We start from the raw sequence: 21,449 nt of genomic DNA on the forward strand, positions 1-21,449 counted from the left end.
TCGTGGTTGCCTTATTATTCCAGAACAAACGCACTTTGTGTCACGACACGTCACAAATATTCAAGATGGCGGCCCCCGTGAAATTTGAAAGCCAAAACAAGCGTTTTTGAAATTCACTTTTTTCGGATACGAAATTTTCAATTGCAAACATTATGTTCTGTGGCTTAAAGTTATTTTGTTGTTTTAGTGGAGTTTCCCTTTAATTAGAACTCTGGAACGCAAAAAACAATGCAAACATTACTTCAGCAGCTAGCCTATTAGGAAAACTGAGACCTATAGCGTAATCAAAACTTTAACCAAACCAAATTAGCGATCTTGGCCAGGCTTCTGACGAAAAGATTTGGAACATCTGGAAGAAAAAAAACCCCAATGGACAAAACGACTCCACTGGAGACCAACGACACATAGGCGCGGCCAACAACAGGCGAAATTCCAAAGTGGAACCGGCTGCAGCAGACGCTCGGATGAAAACAACTATGGAGGTTAAACAGACAGGAGGGCATAAGAAGCTAATATCCATGGACCAGTCCAGAGCAAAGGCGTTCACTCCGGAAGACCCAGGCTGATAAAATCTTGTAATAAACTTAAGGAGCTAGCGATGTAAAGTGACATGCAAATCTGTCACAGTTCTGCGGACGCCAAATATCATCTACGGCAGACAAAGATATCATCGTGCACTATGTATACAGTCATCAAAAGCTGCGACGTTGCCAATGACAACGGCAAGAATCCATTGGACGGTTGGCAGAGAAAATATATTCATTCACCATGTCATCGTCAAAAACTGTCGTCATCTTGGCAATCTCAACGGCAAGGACGCTAAGCAATTTTGGTGAAAACCTTACCCGCGAAATCGGTATAACGGCCTCACGTAGAATTGGAGGCACCTAAGACGACACTTTCCACAAAGGAAAACCGTCGATATGCACAAGATCTTGCTTCCAAGTATAATTCAGTCAGGCATTTTGGGCGACAGCAAAACTTGTAAATTCCAATTAATGGCAAAATTTCACGAAAGGAGCTTCCAGTCATGAACGTGGATACAGATCCGACACAGGTAACAAGCAAAATACGTGACAACGGATGAAAGCAAGTTAACAAACCTGGTGAACAGAGGTACGATCCGTGATAGATGGTCGGACAGGAATTTCATTCTTTTCTCGACTGCACAAAATATGCGGGCGGACAAATCGATAACAATCCCAATATACTTTAGGTGATAACTTGAGTTGGGTCCCAAAGGGATATCTATTCATTAGGAACGAAGATCGAAGAACAAACACTCAGTTTTTGCCTGAATAGACCATATTCGTATTCCTAGTATTGGACTGGAACTAGCTTGCAATGGAGGCTAATGCGGGGGAATATATTAAAAAGTATTTGCATTTGAAAAGATTTCCCCGCATTAGCCTCCATTGTAAGCTAGTTCCAGTCCAATACTGAGAATACGAATATGGTCTATTCTGAACAGTGTCAGAGGGCGGAATAAATATAAACGTGGCACAAAGAGTTCAGCAAAACTATCATGACAAAGGAAATCAAAAATCGCGTTTCAAACACGTGCGGACTATTGGAGTGCTGAGGTATTAGTCTTGAAAGCAAATGGTGAGGGGATTTCACGCAATGGAAGCTTGAAACTAAAACTCTATGATGCAAATAAAATGAAACACACGGTAGCGTTGGAAAACTGAAAGATCTACAGTCTCTCCGTAACTTTCGCTGCAACAACGGTAAAAAAAAAACGTAAACAAAAAGAATATCTAGAGACAAAGGCCACTGATACTGCGATTTGGTTACAGAGAGAAAAGGATACACGGCTCTCCAGTGGCCTGATTTGGCACACGCAAAGCAAACGCCAGGCCGGTCTGGTGTCTTCGACCAAACTTTCCTTGGCTTTAGCTAAATCGGTGCGTTCCAACGCAATATCAGGATCTTCTACCACTTCTAAAATTGATTTGCCGGCAGTAAATTGGTCTTCGTTGCTCCACTTTTTGAAGAATGGCGGTTCATTTTTCTTGAACCTCTCAATTCCTGTCAAAGTTCTTCGCGGAAACTGAATCGCCTGAACTTTTCAGTTCCAAAGTAGAATTAGAAACGATAGCAGTAAACACGAACTCCTTGACTTCGGCATCACCCATAAGGAAAACGAAACAGAACTTGTGCGCGCGGCAAAGGCTCACCGTCGAATGCCTCACTCGCTAAACGATCGCCAAATACAAACCACGATCACGTGGCACTCCAAGCGCCTGCCGCTCACAACTAGGCCTCTGCTACGTGACGGCAAAATATCAATTTATGCTAATCAGGATTATCACAAATTACATTAGTTAGGCCACCTCACTCTAGAGTATTTATAATTTCCTTACAGACAGCCATCAACAAGCCATTAAACGAGTTTACAAAAGAAGAACTTCTAAATATTCTGCATGCGCCGGTATATTTTACGTTGCGGCTTGCTCACACGACGACAGACATACAGCCGTAATTCCATGAGAGGAATTCGTTGTGGCCTAGATAATTGAGACCAGAACGGCAAAGCGCCAGCTGTTTTGTTCACGGCGATTTACACATTTTACGAAAAGCGATGTCAACAATTTTTTGCTTTGATTTTGTTCTCTAAAGGTGGTTAGATTCCCTCTAACCTTGTCCACCTCTTGTATCTTGCCTCGATGTTCACAGTTTTCCTCGGGCTTTGCTCTCGGAACAGATGACGTCCGTGGGCAAAAATCTGAGCATATTTTCGCGCCAAATGGAGAACCGATAACAGTTCGTTGAGCAGCCATATTCAGTATTCACGTGGTCAGTTTTAAAAATAGGCTGATTTAACAACATAAGCGGGACATCAGTCGACGACAGCGCGCGCAGAAAAATTTTCTTGTTAGGTCAGGTTAGAGTAGAATTTTGATATTCCTTGGGCTCCCCCGTCGTCAACTGAGTTTCCCGTTCTGTTGCTAAATCAGTCTAATATCCGAATTTGACCGTCCGCACGATTCGAAGTTCTTTCCGTATTAAAAAACTTCCACTCTTGAGAGCGGATTTAAAAAGTTGCGGATTCCCATGCCGGATTCCCCGGATACGTGTGGACAGATGGCGAATCCGCAAAGAAACATTTGCGGGTTAAAAAATACCGGATATGTGTGGACAGGGCCTTAACCTTGGCTAAGACTTTAGACGAAGTAAGCAAGTATCACGATTAAAGTGCCCCAAATAAATAGCATCAGCTTTTTTCCCAAGAAATTCTCAAGGCCTTAAAAACATATATTTTTTAGTTCTCACCCCTTTTGGTTTATTCCTGTTTCTTTTTCAGGGCTTCTAACTTTCGAAAAAGCTAGTGTACTGTCACTCTCAAATTTATAGCACCGCGCTTGAGGAGCCAGAGACCCACCGGTAGTTTACGGTGAAAAAGGGAGGGGGGGAGGGGGGGGGGGGGCAGGGGAGCGACTATTTAAGCCAATTTGTAATCCCTGATATAACGCAGAGCCTGGGGTCATTCTATGGTTAATTCACATATGTACATGAAAAGTGTATTTGAAAGCCTTTGTAAGGAATTAACACTCCAAAATAAATTGACCTTCTGAGCGCTAGCTTTCACGTGTAGTGTCACGTGACTTTTCATGTAAACAAACCTCGAAAGTTCGGACATTCGAGAAGATCGGACATATAACACATAGTGAGATGGCGTGGCGAGCAGATATGAAATGTTAGTTTCTTTTTGCGTTGGACATGGAAATGATGCAACAAAGACACAAGTCACTTCGATGGTTAGCATTTGGTGTAGGACATGATGGTTTTACACTCGTATTTCGACAGGATTGACGCGGGTGAGACTGTTCCATCTTCGATCGCTGGGCCGACGGAAACGAAATGCATTCCTCGCCTTATGTTATTTACGAATTTACCTTTGTGTATGAAAATTGTCATATATAAATTCACCTAAGGGTCGGTAATAAAACCGAATAAAAGTGACTTATTAGCTGCATCAGAGACAGTTGTCATTTCCACCGTTTATTGCGAATTGCAGAATGCTCTCGAGCTCGACTAAAAGGCGTGCTTCCGTTACACGTAAAAACGATTCCCGATTCCCAAAGTCATAGGTAAGAAACTTGAATGGTGATCTGATCAAGTTTTTGCATTTTCCGGCCGAAGGTATAGCAATGGAGAGGCAGAAAACGGAACACGCGGATAATGGCATGACTTATCGCAGTGACTCGTTTGTGTGTTCAAAGGACAGTAAATACACTACTAGTTGTATAGTAAGTAGTCTACCCTTTGTTGTTGAGCTATAATTATATATCGTGCATACCATTGACCATGGGATCAATGCAGCGTTGAGCCAATACAAACTGAAAAAGTTTCTTCATTGAAGTTGACGAAAACTGAAGAGGTTTTATTTTTATTACATGGAACAGTATTGACCTTCTGTTAATTGGAATGACACATATCTACAGTACTGTTAGGGAGATTTCCCTTAAAAGAAATTATCTACTGATTTTTGGCGAACCATTCTGAAAAAACATTGTCAAATTACCGGTCGTAATTCATGAACAGTTTAAACTCATTATATTAGGTGATGCATCTGTTGCTTCCCACAATTTTTACAGTACTCATTGTTAGCATGAAAGCATGAAATATTCATTTCAAGTACTATTTTGAACTTCTATTATTATTATTATTATTATTATTATTATTATTATTATTATTATTATTATTATTATTATTATTATTATTATTATTATTATATAAAAGAGGAGAAAGGGAAGGACTCTTCTCTAGTTTGGCACACTCATTAGAGAAGATTCCTTGTTTCCACACAACAAATTGACAACGTTTTAGCCCACTTATAAACATTTCAAGCTGAACTTAAATTAGTACTTTGAAGTTGCTTTCAATGCAAAACCATGACCATTTGTGTTGCCACAAACCGATCTCTGTTTTTCCAGTAACACTTATATATTCTACAGCAGTGTTTGGACAACCTTTAGAACACTGGCATTTCAGAATATTATTGCTCCAAAGAATGGCTTTGACTTCGTAATCAAAAAGCCCTTTGAGATCAAATCCAGTTTGTGGTGGGTATGGCTCACAACCCGCTTGCATGCATTGAGAGCACTGACTTCATGAAATAGTCCCATTCTCTGGCATTTTAGGGTTCCATTCTTTGTTTTACAATTATGTAGGGATGTTTGTGCTTATGCTATTCTCTATTTTCGAATGCCTTATGAGACATTTTGTTTGCCCCCCAAATTTTGCATAAACTATTGTTTTCAAATGCTCTTGGGGACATTACATATTCCCAAGAGCATTTGAAAACAATAGTTTATGAAAAATTATGGGGGGCAAACAAAGTGTATTAGGGGACATTCAAAAAGAGAGAATGGGTTGTACCAACTTTGTGACATTTTCAGCACTATCAATTTTGCTTGAGAAGACTCTCTTGCTCTTTGAAACGGTTATGACCCCAGTCCTCTCATTGCCATTGCTTTGTCGTGGTGCTCTCAACGAACTTTAGTTAATTTCTTTATCACTGAAAGACAACAACTCCCGAAACTTCTTCCGTCGAAATGTTTGCATCAGTCTTAGAAACTCTTGTGGTTTATTCTTAATTCATTAATACCACTCACAAGCTTGCTTTCATTTGATTGAGCGGTTTCATCAACTTGACCCGTCTGCAAGTTCTGCAGTGAAATGAAGTTTTTCTAATAAAGGCAAGATAACAGGACTACTAGTAGGTAATTGGCACATTTTTGTGGTAAAAATTTTCAGATATCTCTCCTCATCTGGCAGATTAGTGCCTTCGGGTGAAGGAACACTGATGTACATGAGTATGTGAGTTTAACTTATTTTTGGAAGGGTGTTTTTCCTTCCTCGGTCAACAAATCCTTTTCATGAAGGGCTTCACTTTGGCTACACTCTCATATACATGGACACACTCCACTTTGCAAAGAATCAACGTGTTAAACCGTCTGTAAATAAGCGACAATCATCGAAGGACTTGTAAGCAGCGAGTCCCTGCTTGTATTCAGTACATTCAGTGGAGTGGTACGTTAAATGGTTAAACTGAAATATCGTGCAAGCCGAATGGCGCCGAGGAGATGAAATTGTTCATGATCTTGATTGCATGGAAAACGGATTGGGGCAGAAGTGCAGTTCTTGAGCTTTTGATTGGGATAAATAAATTTTCTGCATCGTCGGTTTTGTCTTTCTACTGATAGCATCCATTGCCAGATTAGCATTATTTGCGCTAGAGGCAATTACATGTACCTTGATTAAAGTAAAGCGTCATTGCTTTAACTGCAGCGGCGATTTCTATTAGCGAAGACTTCTACACGCACTCACTGAAACTCCACGCTCCTGGAAATATTTTTTAAGTTCTGCGATATTCATTGTGTAGAAGTCCTTCTTTAATAGGCATCTGCTTAGACATGTTGACCCTGGAACTGTAGCAAACAGGACTGCTTACTGTTGTTAGATGGACTGATTCAGCGTTTTCGAATTGAAGGCTCACTGACAGAGGAGGCCCGATTTACACACACTCAAATCACATTTATTTGGTTATATTACTGACCTCGAAGTGCACAAATATATAACAATTTAAATACATGAAGGTATTCGTAATAACCAAATGTAAGGAATACATTTCGTTTCCGTCAGCCTAGGGATCGAAGATGTTCAAAAGCTGACTCACCCCCGTAAATCCTGTCGAAGACGGAAGTAAGAGTGTAAAACTACCGCGTCCCACATCAAATGCTAATCATCGAAGTGACTTGTGTCTTTGTTGCATCATTTCCATGTCCAACGCAAAAAGAAACTAACATTTCATATCTGCTCGCCACGCCATCTCACTATGTGTTATATGTCTGATCTTCTCGAATGTCCGAACTTTCGAGGTTTGTTTACATGAAAAGTCACGTGACACTACACGTAAAAGCTAGCGCTCAGAAGGTCAATTTAACTTGGGTGTGGGCTCTTCGACTCGTAATGGCTCCTTCCGTACAATTTTATGAAATTGCAAAAAAAACATGCCATGGATGTTTACTGATTATTTTACTACTACATGAAGACACCGATCTCAGCAAAAATATGAAATAAAAAATGGGGGTCACCGTACTCGTTCCGTAGAAAATAGCCATCCCCTGACGGATTAAGCTCGGCGTTAATGAAAATCCGCCATTTCATTAATGTGCGCAAGCTTATGTGCGTGGCAATAACGCTAGAAATGATGCACAGTAGGGTTTCGCAATGCAAAACCAGGGAATCGCCTTAAAAGAAACTGTTTTTCCTCTTCTATACTTTTCCTTGAACAGTCAATTTACAAATCGTCGGCATTGTAGCTAATCACCTAAGCATCAAAGCCTTGAAACATTTTAGTTTTCACTCCCATGAGGTACAAACTGAAAGCAAATTAAGAGGGAACGGCATGATTTCAGGCTGTTTTGAAAGAATATTCCATTAGTTTCTCTTTTTCTTTGCTTTTATTATTTAGTTTCACTGTTTCCATCGCAACTCTCTCATCAATTTGCATTCTAATTCCTAAGAAAAAGGCAGTTGTACAAATTTCCCTGTTATTGGTAGAGACGGTAACATTACAGCATTAAGGCTTCTTGTGCGATCTCCATAGCAAAAACAAGTACGCTAAGATGCGGAATCCTACAATTAGAACCAGCAATCCATAAATGTCGTTAAGCATATTATCCTATCAAGATAAAAACAAAAACGTAAATTAGTAAATCAAAACGAATAGCTTAAAGATGCGGGATAATAAAAAGTACGTTCCACACTAATCAATTAAAAGGTCATGACTGAAATAATGAGAGAAAAGCAAAGGAAAAATGAATGTTTACCCAACGTTTACAAAAAGGAATCAAAGGAGAACTGTGAAAAAGTCGTGGACACATTGCTTACAAAATGGGAGTTTTCTTTTGCGATCAGTTGCTTTCTGATCTTGTTAGGAAATAATAACTGAATTCGTGTTCGATTCTTATCTAAAAAGAATGCGTTATCATTGGCAGGCTACACCAGGTCGTTTTCAAATATCTGAAGTTTCCTCAACTATGTAAACAGCTACGAATGCCTCAGTTTGCGATAAGTAAAAAAAAAATGTTTCCAAAACAACCTTTCACGAAATCTGGAACGGATCATGAAACATGCTGAAACAGTATTTAGTTGCATTATATGGATGCACAAGAACCAGGTGAAAATAATGGCCAACCGGTGTTTTCGGCTCCTTTAAACTTTTTACGAGGTTGTTAAAAGCCTATGAAGTACCAGAGGGTAGCCATTTAACTAGGAACTCGTGTTTGATTAACTACAACAAGGTGATATCGAAAGCATCTAGATATTTCTCAACTTTGTAAAGACAGCTATCGAGTGGTTTTACATTTAAGCGCCTTTAGCTCACTGGCTTTAGCTCTTAAACATGTTACAAGTATACCTTATAGGTATTGAATGTAACCAATAAAATGATGAAATAATAATAAAAAAACTAAAAGAGCAGTACAAGTACAAGGAAGGGTTACGTTTTTACAAACGTTGGCCGTGTAGCACTTATATTTCAACAGACTTAACTGATTAGAGTGTAATGTGAAGCGCTAGTTTTGTACCCCACATGAACCATGTGAGCGTTAGCCCTACTAATGGAAATGGGCCCACACAAGGATAGAGAAAAACTCTAACCAGGGTGGGAATTGAACCCACGACCTTCGGGTTACATCATCGCCTCTCTACCGATGATGATGATGATGACTTTATTTAAACTCGGATGAAAATGAGACTAGTTAAGCCTCTGGCAATAAAAAAATGCTAATACCTGTATACCGAGAAAAAAAATTAAGATGAATAGGGAAAAAGAAAAGTATAAATATAAATTGTAGTGTTATAACTATAAATATATGTCTAAATATAAATGATGGTACGAAATTACAAGTTACTTAGTTTTCTTATCTCATTCCCGAAAGGGCAAAATTCGGCCACTGATCTTAACTTATCAGGTAATGCATTCCACGCCTTAGCAGCAATGTAAGAAGTCGTGGTCTTAGCTTCAGGTAAAACAAGTTTGCTTTTGCCCCTAAGATTTTTCTTATTTTCTCTTACTTTAAATAAAGATTGAATTTACCGAGGCATGTTGTTATTGAGGGCTTTAAAAATTATTAAAAGCATGCATATCTTGTTTCCGTCTACAACTTAATGAGTGACCTATCCTATAACATAGACCATCATACCATTAGAAAAGTCATTAAATACGTATCTAAGGGCCCTCTCGTGTAACCTCTCTAATCGGTTACTATCTTCTTTGAGACAGCTATTCCAAATGGATCTACAACAAGTAAAGTGTGGCATGATAAATTCCCTATATATATGCGTATCTTTGACGAAAACGAAAGAATGTGTTTGACTCGATTAAGTACATCAATTTGTTTGCCTACTTTCTTAATTAACTCAGATATATAACTCTTAAAGTTTAACTTATTGTCAATTACAACTCCCAAGAGTTCAACATTATCGGTCGCTTTAACTTGAGAACCATCAATGTCCAGTTCTACTTGATCACTTTTTCGTTTGGGCAAAACTAGGAGTTTGCATTTGTCCAAGTTCAGGGTCAGACCACAATCACGAAACCATTTGGAGGTGACTCCTAAATTCCGGTTGAGTACAGCCTGAACCTCACTTGGGGCTATATCACTTGAAGTTAATTGATTGTTATCGGCATAATTCGAGAGTTTAGCCTCTGTAACGAAGTAGAATAAGTCGTTCAAAAAGATATTGAAGAACAAGGGGCCTAAAAAAGACCCCTGTGGAAATTCCCTTTGTATATCTTGACAGTGTCAGACTTGGCATTAGCCACTTTAACACGCTGTCTCCGACCACTGAGATAATCTTTAATTAAGTTTAGACTTTGGGTAGACCATACGCCCTCAGTTTGTCCAACAACAGGTTGTTAGTAATGAGATCAAAGGCTTTACTTAAATCCAACATCACTGAACCAACAGTCTTTCCTTTGTCCAAGCCTGGTCTCCATGATTCGATAAGATGGAAAAGTACTGCCTCACAGCTATAGCCTCTGCGATAGGCTGAGACATACGGTGATATGATTGTTGCAAAGTGCTCCACTAGTTGACGGTTGAGAAATTTTTCAAAGATCTTTTCTATATCAATCAATATAGATACCGGTCTATAGTTACATATGTTAGTGGGGTCATCCTTCTTGAATACAGGACAGACTTCTGCTAACTTCCAGTCACTCGGGAAACGTTCAGATACAATAGAAATGTTGAATAAGTTAACAAGAGGTAGAGCTAACTCCTTTGAGCAGTCCCGTAAGATCTTCGCAGGAATCCCGTCATGACTAGTAGCCTTATTTGGTTCAAGTTTGCCAAGAACCTGTTGCACTTCTGCGGGACTGATTAACTGAAAGTTAAAGCTCTTGATATTAGGACAATTATTTCGTATAGCACAAATGCTTGGATGACTGTTGGAACAATAGTGATTGCCCATCATTGGATAATCAGCACTATCGTTTTGAATTTTGGAAGAATGGTCATTAACATCACAGGTATAACGTTACTGTCAGTAATAACTTCATTATCTTCTTTAAGAGTTATGGTATTATCAGCACTGTTCTTTTTGCTGCGTGTAAATGGCTTAATTACGGTCCAAAAAGCCCTAGGATCGCCTTTCGCATCGTCACATTTACTTCTTATGTATTTGCAATCAATTTCCTTCTCAACGATGAGGTCTCGTTTCGTTGTTCCTTGTGCTTTTGCCAGTCTACGGGATCTTTTGTTGCATAGTATGTTTGTCTTAATTTGCGTCGACAACGAATTACATCAAGCAGTTCAGTGTTCATAAAGGGAACATGTTCACGCTTGATCAGCTTTTTCTTAACAGGAGCATGTTCATCTAGAAGATCCGTAAACATTTTTCCCCAAGCCCACGCAACATCGTCAACATCATCAAAGACATAGGCTACGTGAAAAAGAATTTGACTGACGTCCCTTGAGAAAACATCTTGGTCAAAGTCACGGTTTGAAGCTTCGTTTGTTCTTAGTTTTCATACATGCTCTTGGACAATGAGATCTCATTACAGCGTAAACCAAACGGTGATCACTTATTCCTGTATCATAAACTCCAGAGGATAGAAATGATCGCGGTTTAGATGTAAATATAACGTCAATCAGTGAAGTCGATTTTTCAGTGCTTCTTGTAGGTTTTTTATCAGATTGGATAATCGATAGACTTCTGCTAAATCAATAAGAGCACGAAGATCCTTAGCACCACTGTCAGGAGTCAGTAAATCACAATTCAAATCTCCAACAAGAATTGTATTACTAAAGCGTCCAGATTCCCAGACTGATTTAGATAGATTGGGAGGTCTGTAGGTACCCAATAGTAGAACTTTAGGACCATTCTGTCTTGTTTGAAAGCTTAGAGCGATTGTCTCGATGTTTACACACTCTAAGTGAGAGACTCTGAGAGTAATTAATTCTCTTCTAGTATATATCAGAAATCCCCCACCATGTCTATTCCTGTCTTTGCGAAACATCCTGAAGCCTTTAATATAAAACTGTGAGTCAGGAAAAGCAGCGTCAATTTTCGTTTCAGCAAGAATGACAATGTCAAAAAGCCCTTGTAGAATAACAGATTTTACTTCTTGAAATTTTAAGCCAGCGACACTGTTTATATTTAAGTAGGCAATTCTGGTATATTTGTAATACTGTTTTAATCGCCCGGATAGATCATCACCACTTCCCTTGGAGGGAGAGACACTTGCGTCGTTGAGTTCCCGGTCAAGCTCAAGGAATGAGTCTGAAAAGGTTGGCAATGCACAACCACAACAGATATAATTTAAGGGCATAGACCTTTTGGTAAAACCAACACATTTGATATGCCACGATTTGTTGCATTCACTACAATGTACAGAACGATGATTGTTAGCCACAGTTCTTTCACATGCAGGACATTTCGTAGAAAATGATGTCGATTTAGGCCCAGGATGGGTCTCAATATCCCCACAGCAAACAAACAGAATTGAGAGTATAACAGGATTAAGTTTAAAATCACTTCACAAGGAGATGGCAGTCTTACAACTCGTCTCGGACACAATCGAATTTAAAACCGTACCAAAGTGATACCATTGACTGAGATTTATGAATGTGAGACAGCGACTTCGAGCGGAAAACGAATTCTTAAAAATGCAGCACAACTCTATTAATTGACTCAACTGATCATTATTTGTATCTTCAAATCAAGAGCGCGAGTTCATAAATTTTCACTGAATTTCATGTAATTAGTTTGCTGACTGGCGTTGTCCTTATGAAAACATTGCGATATTTACTCTCAAACATCCATTAAAAAAGTCTTGAACTAAAAAAAAATAAAAAAACCTTCGCCCATAAACTAATCTAAAACCTTACACCCCAATGCGTGAAATCGGGTAAATATTCCATCCACGTCCATTCCATCCAGTCTCAATCTGGTACTTTTAACTCATACTTTTCTCTTAGAAAGCTATAAAAGGAATTTTCTCTCTTAAGGAGGTTGCTTCTGATGTGTATCATTGCGGAAGAACGAAACCTCATCAATCACGAGCTCTAATTGTGTTGTTCTATATATCGATTTCAGTTGTGAGGAAAGCGAATCACTTACCCATGTAAAAAAGAACTTACAGTGCCGAAAACATAAACCCGGCAGGCTCGGCATCGCCAATCTAACTCTACCTCTCCCCGAACGGCGGCACGATACGTCTGTCGGTCAATGCCGGTGCAGCATGTGCGATGGTTCCAAAGGCCGTATCTGTCGCACTGCCGCGCTTCTTGACGCTCGGTGACTGGAGTAGCGCACTCCGATGCAGTTATCCACGATAGTTTTTGGAAATTTTCAGTTTTTGGTTTTGATCGGTTATCGAAGTCACGTTTTCGATGAGTGAGTGGCAAATGGGTTGGGATGGCTTTAATAGACAAAGTACCTCTTAGCAGATGATATCTAAATGTTTTCGTAAAACATTTGCAGGGAATTGTTTTTAATATATCCATACATGACGCATAACCACAGTACACAGTTAAAATGCGCTTTGACCGCAAGCAGATGATATCTAATTGCTTGCAAGGTAAGTTGGATCGACTTTGGATGATACGGGGCGGATCGACTCTGGTGATGCGGGGCGGATCGACCGGTTACCATAACAGTTAGTCGAGTACGCAACTCTGCTACGTAGAAATCTAATCCTCTTGATTTTTGTAAATGACCAGGAATTTGTACGATGTGTCTAAGCATATACTGCGGGATTCATGAACACGTAAAAGCAACATTTGTTCACCTGAGAAGTAATACTATCCATAACGGCGGGATCGCGATCGTAATGAAGAGCTTCGTGAGCATAAAATGCATGGTGGTTTCTCTTCAGATAACGGAGGTATATCGTTACAGAATACACTGATTCCAAAATTGCGTTCCTTATCCAAGTTAGATAAGGTGATGGTTGTTTTTGAGCCAAGGCCAGCATAGGGTCTCCAGGGACAGCCAGTGATGATATGCAAATTTCCAAGGAGTCAGTGAAGCAATAATCTCCAAGTCCGGGCCAAGTGGAAAGGTCATATTGTCATGACGAAAAATGCCGTGGGAACTGAAGATCTTAAAGTCACGGCAATGAACATGTACAAGTTCAAGGAAAAGACTGGGACTACAGCTCTCCGCGGGGTCGGACGTACCGTAACGGGCTCCACCGAAATAAAGTATGTAATCTCCTTAAGAACCCAATAAACGAGCAAAATGTCGGACAAACAACCCACAACCAAGGAAGACTCCAGCCGAAAAAGAAGAAGGCGAAGCAAACACTCGCAAACCAGCAATGACGAATGTGAAACATGTTACGGCTGTCAGAACATGGCGGACACGCTCGCCGTAATCAACAGCAAACTCGACAAGGCTTTACATTGCATCAAAGAAATCGAGGACCTAAAGCAAAAGCAAAGCAACCTCGAAGAAAAGAACAAGGAATTGGAGGCTAGTCTAAACTGTGCTCACGATTCGGTTGAAGCACTAAAGAAGGAGTTAGATATGCAAAATTCAGTAATCAAGGAGCTCAAAAAAGGTGTGAAGTCGCTAACTAAGGAAGCAAACGAAGAAAAGCAAAGGGCTGTTAATCTTGAAAGTCACAGTCGTCGTAAGAACCTCAGTTTCTTCAACATACCAGAGCAAAAGGATGAGTCGTTCGAAAAATCTGAGAAAGTTCTGCGAAAATTTATTGAAGTGGAACTCAAACTGAGTAAGAAAGACGTAAACGATATATCGTTCGAGCGTGTTCATCGTATTGGAAAGTCAAGCTCCTGCTATCAAAAGCCCAGACTATTAATTGCTAAGTTCACTTTCCACAAGGACAAAGAATTTGTCTTATCTCATGCCAGAAATCTCCGGGACACAAACTTCCCAAAAGAGATTGTTGAAAAAAGGAAGCTCCTTGTTCCCATACTGAAACAGGCTAAAACGAACGGTGACGATGCAAGGTTAATCTATGACAAGTTGTATGTAAATGGACAGTTACACAAGCCATAGTTCTGTTTTCATATCGTAAATGATGCAAAGATTTGTTCGTTCTCTCTTTGTGTATTCGTTTGTTAGGGGGAGTTCGCTTCGCATGGCTTTTTCTTAGTTAAAGTACAAACCAAGCTATATTTCTCGTGTTTGAGCCGTAAAGGGCTCTGTTGTTGTTTGTTTGTTTGTGTTTTGACTGTAAATGTTGTTCGCTATTATAACAAATATGTCTGGCAGATGTGTTCAACGGATTCCGCACTTGGATGTCACTGTTTTCTCTACAAAGACAAAAATTGGGAGTGCAGGTATGTACACTATATTTATAACGTTTATTTTTGGCATATTACAGTTGATTTGTCGTGTATTACGCTACACGTTAGTATAGGGAACTAAATAATATGCGTAAAAGAAGGAAAATTTTTAGGTGGTTACATGGGCGCAGGTTCCAAGGTTATTTTCCTCCAGGAGGTTTATAGTTCGAAGGATTTGGAGAAACTCTGGTCTGCCGAATGGGGAGGCAAAATTAATTACTGCCATGGAACAAAACACAGCAGTGGAACTTTAATCATGTTTAATCCGTCCCTGGATTAACAAGTGGCGACAAATTGTTTTGCGTGCTAGAATCGATGACGTTACCGTATTTACCCGCGGATAGGCCGCACTTTTTTCCCGGAAAAATGAGACCGAAATTAGGGATGCGGCCTATACGCGGGTACAAGCGTTTTGATACCTCATTAATATGCAAGAGATCTCACGGTCATACACTAAATTGGCGTTTTAATGTTCGCTTTCAATTGTTACAAACTTTAGGAGTCAGTAGATCCTGAGATATCGATTTTTCTTTAGAACGGATTTTTACAAGCGGTATAATTCAATGGAAGATGAAAAACAATAGGTGTGAAAACTTACCAATTTCACGCTAAAGGATATTTTGTTAACAAAAACAATGGTTTAGTGTTTAGTTGTATGTGTTGTACAAACGGGAAAATACTCTCTACCTCAAGGCAGTGCTTGCTAAGAATATTTTTACTGATGGGGAAGATGAATTCAGATTTTGTTCAACCCACAGAACACATTAAACACACCATGGTTTACCTCGTGGAAGAACAACATTTGGGAACTTTTATTGCATCATACATGTAAATTGCACAGGAATCCCACTACATATATTGAGATCATCCTAACATTACTATTTGCTACTGCAAAAGAGTTGCAAAGGAGAAAAAAGATGAAGAAGCCATGTTACAGCAGCAGCTCTCCACACTTCATAAGTTGATGAGCGAGAACCCCGTAGAAGATACTATAGCGAAATATTATGAAGTAAAGCTCAAAATCGAGCAGATCTCAAAGCGTAAAACAGAGGGGGCCATGATTAGGAGTAAAGCAAGATGGTGCGAGCAAGGGGAGCGAAACACCCGATACTTCTTCAATCTCGAGAGACGAAATCATCCAAACAAGTTCATCACAGAACTAAAAACGGAAACCCTTACCTTAACCAATCCCACCGAAATCTTAAACGAGGAATATCGTTATTATAAAAATCTATACACTTTTAATTCTACAAACCCAAATGATTACGATAACGTTGAGTTTTTTTGAGACTACTACCCTTCCAAAGCTGACCCCACGGGAAGCCAATCCTTGCAATGGTCTTTTATCGAAGGAAGAATGCCTTGCCTCTCTGAAACAGTTTTCTAAGGGTAAGTCAACCGGTACGGATGGCTTAACTGCGGAGTTTTACATAGCCCTTTGGGAGTTATTAGGTCAAGAACTTGTCGACAGCCTCAACCACGCTTTTGAGACGGGTGAAATGCCAATGTCGCAAAAAAGAGGAGTCATTACTCTAATCCCAAAGAAAAATAAAAATGAAGCCTTTTTAGATAACTGGAGACCAATCTCGCTTCTCAACACGGATTATAAAATCGCCACCAAAGCTATTGCTGCTAGAATTTCGAAAGTTTTACCCGTTCTAATAAACATTTGCTGACATTATAGAATGCACAGAAGCGCTTAGCTCTGTTTCTGGACTTCAAAAAGGCTTGCGATAGCATAGAATGGAACTTCATTTTCAAGACCCTAGAGACTCTTAGTTTCGATCTGCCCTTATTACAGTGGGTTAGGACTTTTTATAACTAGACCCTCCGTGAGGGTACACTGGGTTGCCTGTGGTACGTGCACCGTTCCAAACAATTTTTTTCAAGGTCATTAAGAACTCATACCAGAAGAGGCCCTTTGGCTCACAGGTCCTCACACGTTCGTACGACGAAACAGATCTGTCCTTGCGTAATATGTAGCTCTAACAGTGCACGATATTGTTTTGGTATTATCTATCATTATAGTGCCATGGTAGAAGTCTTGAGTAAATAGTCTGAGAAGACATGTGGTTACTAGCAAAGTAATGAACCCAGAAAGATTGAAGAAAATAAATGGGAAGTGAGAAACATTGGCTTCTGGGCTGACATGTTGATAAACTTCTTTTCACCACAAGTTTAAGCGTGCCCGCTGATCATCTCACAGCTTTGTAATGCCGAAGTTCACTGAAGTTTATCCCTGTTCAGCGGGGTTAGTGTTTGGATGGGAGACCAAAACAAGATACCCCTCATAAAACAGAAGCATCGGACCGAAAATGCTATTAACGCTAACAAATGCGAACTCAGCAAGGTACAGATCTTGTTAGCTATCTTGATGCAAAAGTAAATAACTATTGATACACAGTTTTTAGAAAGAGCAGAAGGAAGTCTCCCGGACGGTCGATCGAGAATAACATATTTACGACATGAAAACAACATTAATTTTGAACCGTGAATATAGAATATAAAAAGTTACTATCAGCGACAAACATTTTGGGAGACTTTTGCTACGTTCCAATAAATAGCCAAATCGAAAGTGACATGGCCGGAATTCAGCGGGCGCCGTGATTAAGTTACCGCGGCATGTTTACTCGCCAAACAGTGAAGCATCTGTGTCAAATGATGGCAAGATACCGGGTTTTTGTAAGTTTCCTTTTCTGTCAAGTGTTATAAAGTTTGACAATGAAATGAGCGAAGTCAAAACAAAGATCACAATCGCCCAACTCTTGTTTATGCAAAGTCAAAATTTACTCTCCAAGACGCGTTCGACGTTATTTATCACCAGGTAATTTCATCATTTTGGAAATGGCAGCTACTTTATTATTCATCTGCGTCACAACGTTTCACTGATTTTGGGGCTCATTTTGTTGAAACTCAAGCACGCTTCCACCGCCTGTATATCCAATTGACCTGCCATTCATGAGCTTCATAAGGGTATATTTTGTTCAAAGATTCACTAAAACGCCATTCTCGTTACATGACTTTCGACGCCATTGCCGGTTAAGTTAATCGTTCTACTGTGTCCACCAGAGAAATCTACGCATTTCCCACTACCTTCTCGATCCTACGAAAATACGCGCAGAAGGCTCTACGCACAAAGCCACCACTTAGCAGGGGAGTGACAGGCAAGACTTTTACCGACACGGAAAAAAATAACAAAAAAACCCACGAAATTAAACACAGATTCCGACTGGGTTTGCCATAGGCAACCCAGTAACAATATTCAAAGCTGTGTTATAAATAATGGTCACGCGACACCTTTCTTTCAGTTAGAACGCAGCGTAAGACAGGATTGTCCGCTCTCCGGTATTCTTTTTGTAATTGTACTCGAAATCTTAGCAAATTTCATAAGAAATGATCAGTCGATTGAAGGAATAAATATTAAAGGAAGGGAGTATAAGGTATCCCAATATGCAGACGACACATCATGTTTCGTAAATGGCTTTAACTCAATCCAAAAGCTGTTTCAGAATTACAACTTTTCAAAAATTGCTCGGGATTGGAACTCAACAAATCCAAAACGGTGGCAATGTGGCTGGGAAAAAACAGACCGCAACCTGCGAATCTTTTTAAAATGTGTGTCTGGGCATTTGTTTCTCTCGTGATCTGTCAACTTCGATAAAAGATAATTTTGATAAGAAACTGCTCTCTCCAGAAAAGTGTCTTAACATCTGGTCCTCAAGGGACGTAACACTTTATGGGAAAATAAATATTATCAAAAGTCTAGCTCTTTCTAAAAGGATTTTTGTCTCTTCCGTTCTTAGCGTGCTCAGTCTTTTTGTCGATCAGGTGAACAAGTTATTATCAAACTTCATATGGAATCATAAACCACCAAAAATCAAACGGTCGACAATGATCGGTAAAATTAAACACGGGGGACTCAATATGCCTGCCTTCGAAATTATAAACAAATCTTTGAAAGCAGGCTGGGTGAAACGGTCCTGGAAGACAATACCATTAAGCCTTTTACAGGCGGTTGGGGGTTCTTTGTTATTTAAATGCAACTTCTCGCTAAAAACTTTACCTGATCTTTCGTTTTTACCACAATTCTACAAAGACGTTTAGGTGCCTGGGAAGAAATTGTTAGCCATACTCCTAAGACGAGAAAAGAAATAAAAGACGAGTTTTTGTGGAACAATCACTTTATTACAATTGGCGGAAAATCTGTTTTTTATAAAGAATGGTATAACGCTGGTGTAAGGAACTTGTCAGCGTTATACAGCCTCCCTTTTAAAGTCTCTAAAAACACAAAGCTGTCCATGTTTCAGTTCAAAATAAACCACAACATCATTTACACACGCGTCACACTCTTCAGGGCTAAAATTGTCGAAAATGATAAGTGCCAAGCTTGTGGAAGTAAACAGACCCTAGTGCATTTATTGGTAAAATGTCAGTACCGTATTTGCTCGAATAAGCGCCGCGGCGCTTATTTGATTTTTCGCGCCACAAGTGCGGCGCTTATTCGAGGGCGGCGCTTATTTAAACATTGTACCAGACAAATTTACTTTCTCTATATTTTATTCAACGGTACAATTTCTATCTGTTAATTTTCCTATGGACTAATACTAACCTGAGAGTAAATCTAGAATTACGAGAGAAATTCACGCGGTGAAAAAAACCCGAGAGTTTCATGATAACGAGAGCGAAAATATCAGCGGTGAGAGCGAACTCCTTTGTCGTTGTGGAACAATTTATACGAAATTCCTCGAATAAGCGCCGCATCGGCGGTGCGGCGCTTATTCGAGGGCGGCGCATATTAACTTTTTTGTCCCAGATGCGGCGCTCATTCGAGGGCGGCGCTTATTCGAATAAATACGGTATGTCGATACGTTTTGGAACTCCTTTGCCTCTTGGTGGAATTCTTGCAATGCGCCCAAGGTGACTCTAGCGGTTACTGATAAAATTTATGCTCATCAACCTGAAAAACTTTCTTTTCGCACTTCTAATTTTTGCCTGATAGTGGCACGTTTCTATATCGACACCGCTTCCAAGGAAAATGCACCTCTTAGCTCCCTAGCGTTTAAAATTCTACTGAAGAGTAAATTATCCACAGAGCCGTCGTACGTCCAGGAGTCCGTGTGCCTTTAGGCCTTAAATTCCTCTTTCTTTATTAAGTTGGTTGCTTATTGTTATTCAAAGGCGTATTATTGCATTGTACTAACTAGTCTTCGTGTAAGCTAATTAGGCAACAAGAATATTGTAAGCATTGTAATCATTGTTTGTAAACAATATGTCAGTAAATTTAGTGTCTCTTGTTAATGTCAGTATCGTAAGTTATAACTAGTCTATGTAGTGTTTATTATTGTAAATGTAGGTGTTTTAAAATTTAAATTAAAAAAAAAAGTACAAGGAAGGGTTACGTTTTTACAAACGTTGGCCGTGTAGCACTTATATTTCAACAGACTTAACTGATTACAGTGTAATGTGAAGTGCTAGATTTTTACCCCATATGAACCATGTGAGCGTTAGCCCTACTAATAGAAATGGGCCCACACAAGGACAGAGAAAAGCTCTGACCAGGGTGGGAATTGACCTAGCAAAACTAGCGATTCTTGATGGCCGACATCACAAAGTGGAGATGTTTTGTTGGATTGTTGAGACAGAAAGAAAAGTTTGAACGAAAAGGTTAGAGAAGAAGACAACAGCTTTCCTTCAAAGTCAAGTTACCTTTCTTGAGCCCTGAAAACTACAAAGGAAGACGTGACGATGTGCAAGTAAAGAGAAGTATTTCCGTCGAGACGCAGAGAGGACGATCAAAAGAACCTCCTTGACTGTCTGGCAAGATCAAAACAGCGGGCTGGTGAACGGACCTGATCGAAGTACGAACTAAGGACGTAATCTGGGCTGTCCAGCAAAGTCAAAGTCATTAGATTCACACGGAATTGTAGAACCTATCACCCACTCCGGGTTTTCGTTTTTTGTATACCAATTTCTCTGCTTTCTTCAGTCACCAAATGGTAATTCCACTCGCAACACCATTTTGAATTCTTCTGACTTTGTTGCTAACAAGAAAAATCATTGAAAGCTTGGGAGATCTATCGAACTAAGGCGTTTCTTGTTCTATGCTGAATCCTACTTGAAACCTGACAATAATTAAAATTGGTGAAGACGAAAAAGGAAAAGTAAAAAAGAAAAGTTAATATTGAATAACTTCCTAACCCATTAATGAACTTTAAATAACTTGTACGTGTGTTTTTGTTCTTGCTGTTCCGCTTTTTTCACCGGCAGCATGGACTTCATTCGGCGAATTCAGCGTTCGAAAAATGTTTTCACCGCTTCAGTTCAGTACAGAATATCACTGTGTTTATCTTTGATAAGTTCCTTTTTTGACAAATTTAAAAAAATAGGCACGAATTGCGAACGTGTGGTAGTTGCAGTAACACAGCGCTGTATAATTGTCAACTGAACTACGTTTTGTCTTCCAGGAGATTCAAGTTATCTTTGCATAATATGTAGCTCTAATAGTACACGATATTGTTTTGGTACCCTGCATCATTACAGTGCCATGGTAGATGTCTTTGGCAAATAGCCCCCTGAGAAGACATGTGGTTACTAGTAAAATACTAAACTCAG

General features: G+C 39.6%; 1 protein-coding gene across 2 annotated transcripts in view; it reads right to left on the reverse strand.

Moving 5' to 3' along the window:
• Window positions 1-7,450: 7,450 nt before the first annotated feature.
• LOC137967713 (protein white-like) overlaps window positions 7,451-21,449 on the reverse strand; it is a 75,161-nt gene continuing 61,162 nt past the window's right edge. Inside the window, exons 19-20 of one of the 2 annotated variants that reach the window (XR_011116567.1) lie at window positions 18,901-18,971; window positions 7,617-7,693 (exon numbers count right to left, since the gene is read on the reverse strand). Coding sequence is in view for 1 of the 2 variants with exons in the window: in XM_068814253.1 (XP_068670354.1) it covers window positions 7,592-7,693 (102 nt within the window). In the remaining variant the exon portion in view is untranslated. Of the gene's footprint in view, window positions 7,694-18,900; window positions 18,972-21,449 lie in introns of both variants that reach the window. The other variant, XM_068814253.1, reaches the window with a different exon arrangement.

Source organism: Montipora foliosa, chromosome 8 (assembly GCF_036669935.1).
Source record: "Montipora foliosa isolate CH-2021 chromosome 8, ASM3666993v2, whole genome shotgun sequence".
Taxonomy (NCBI): Eukaryota; Metazoa; Cnidaria; class Anthozoa; order Scleractinia; family Acroporidae; genus Montipora; species Montipora foliosa.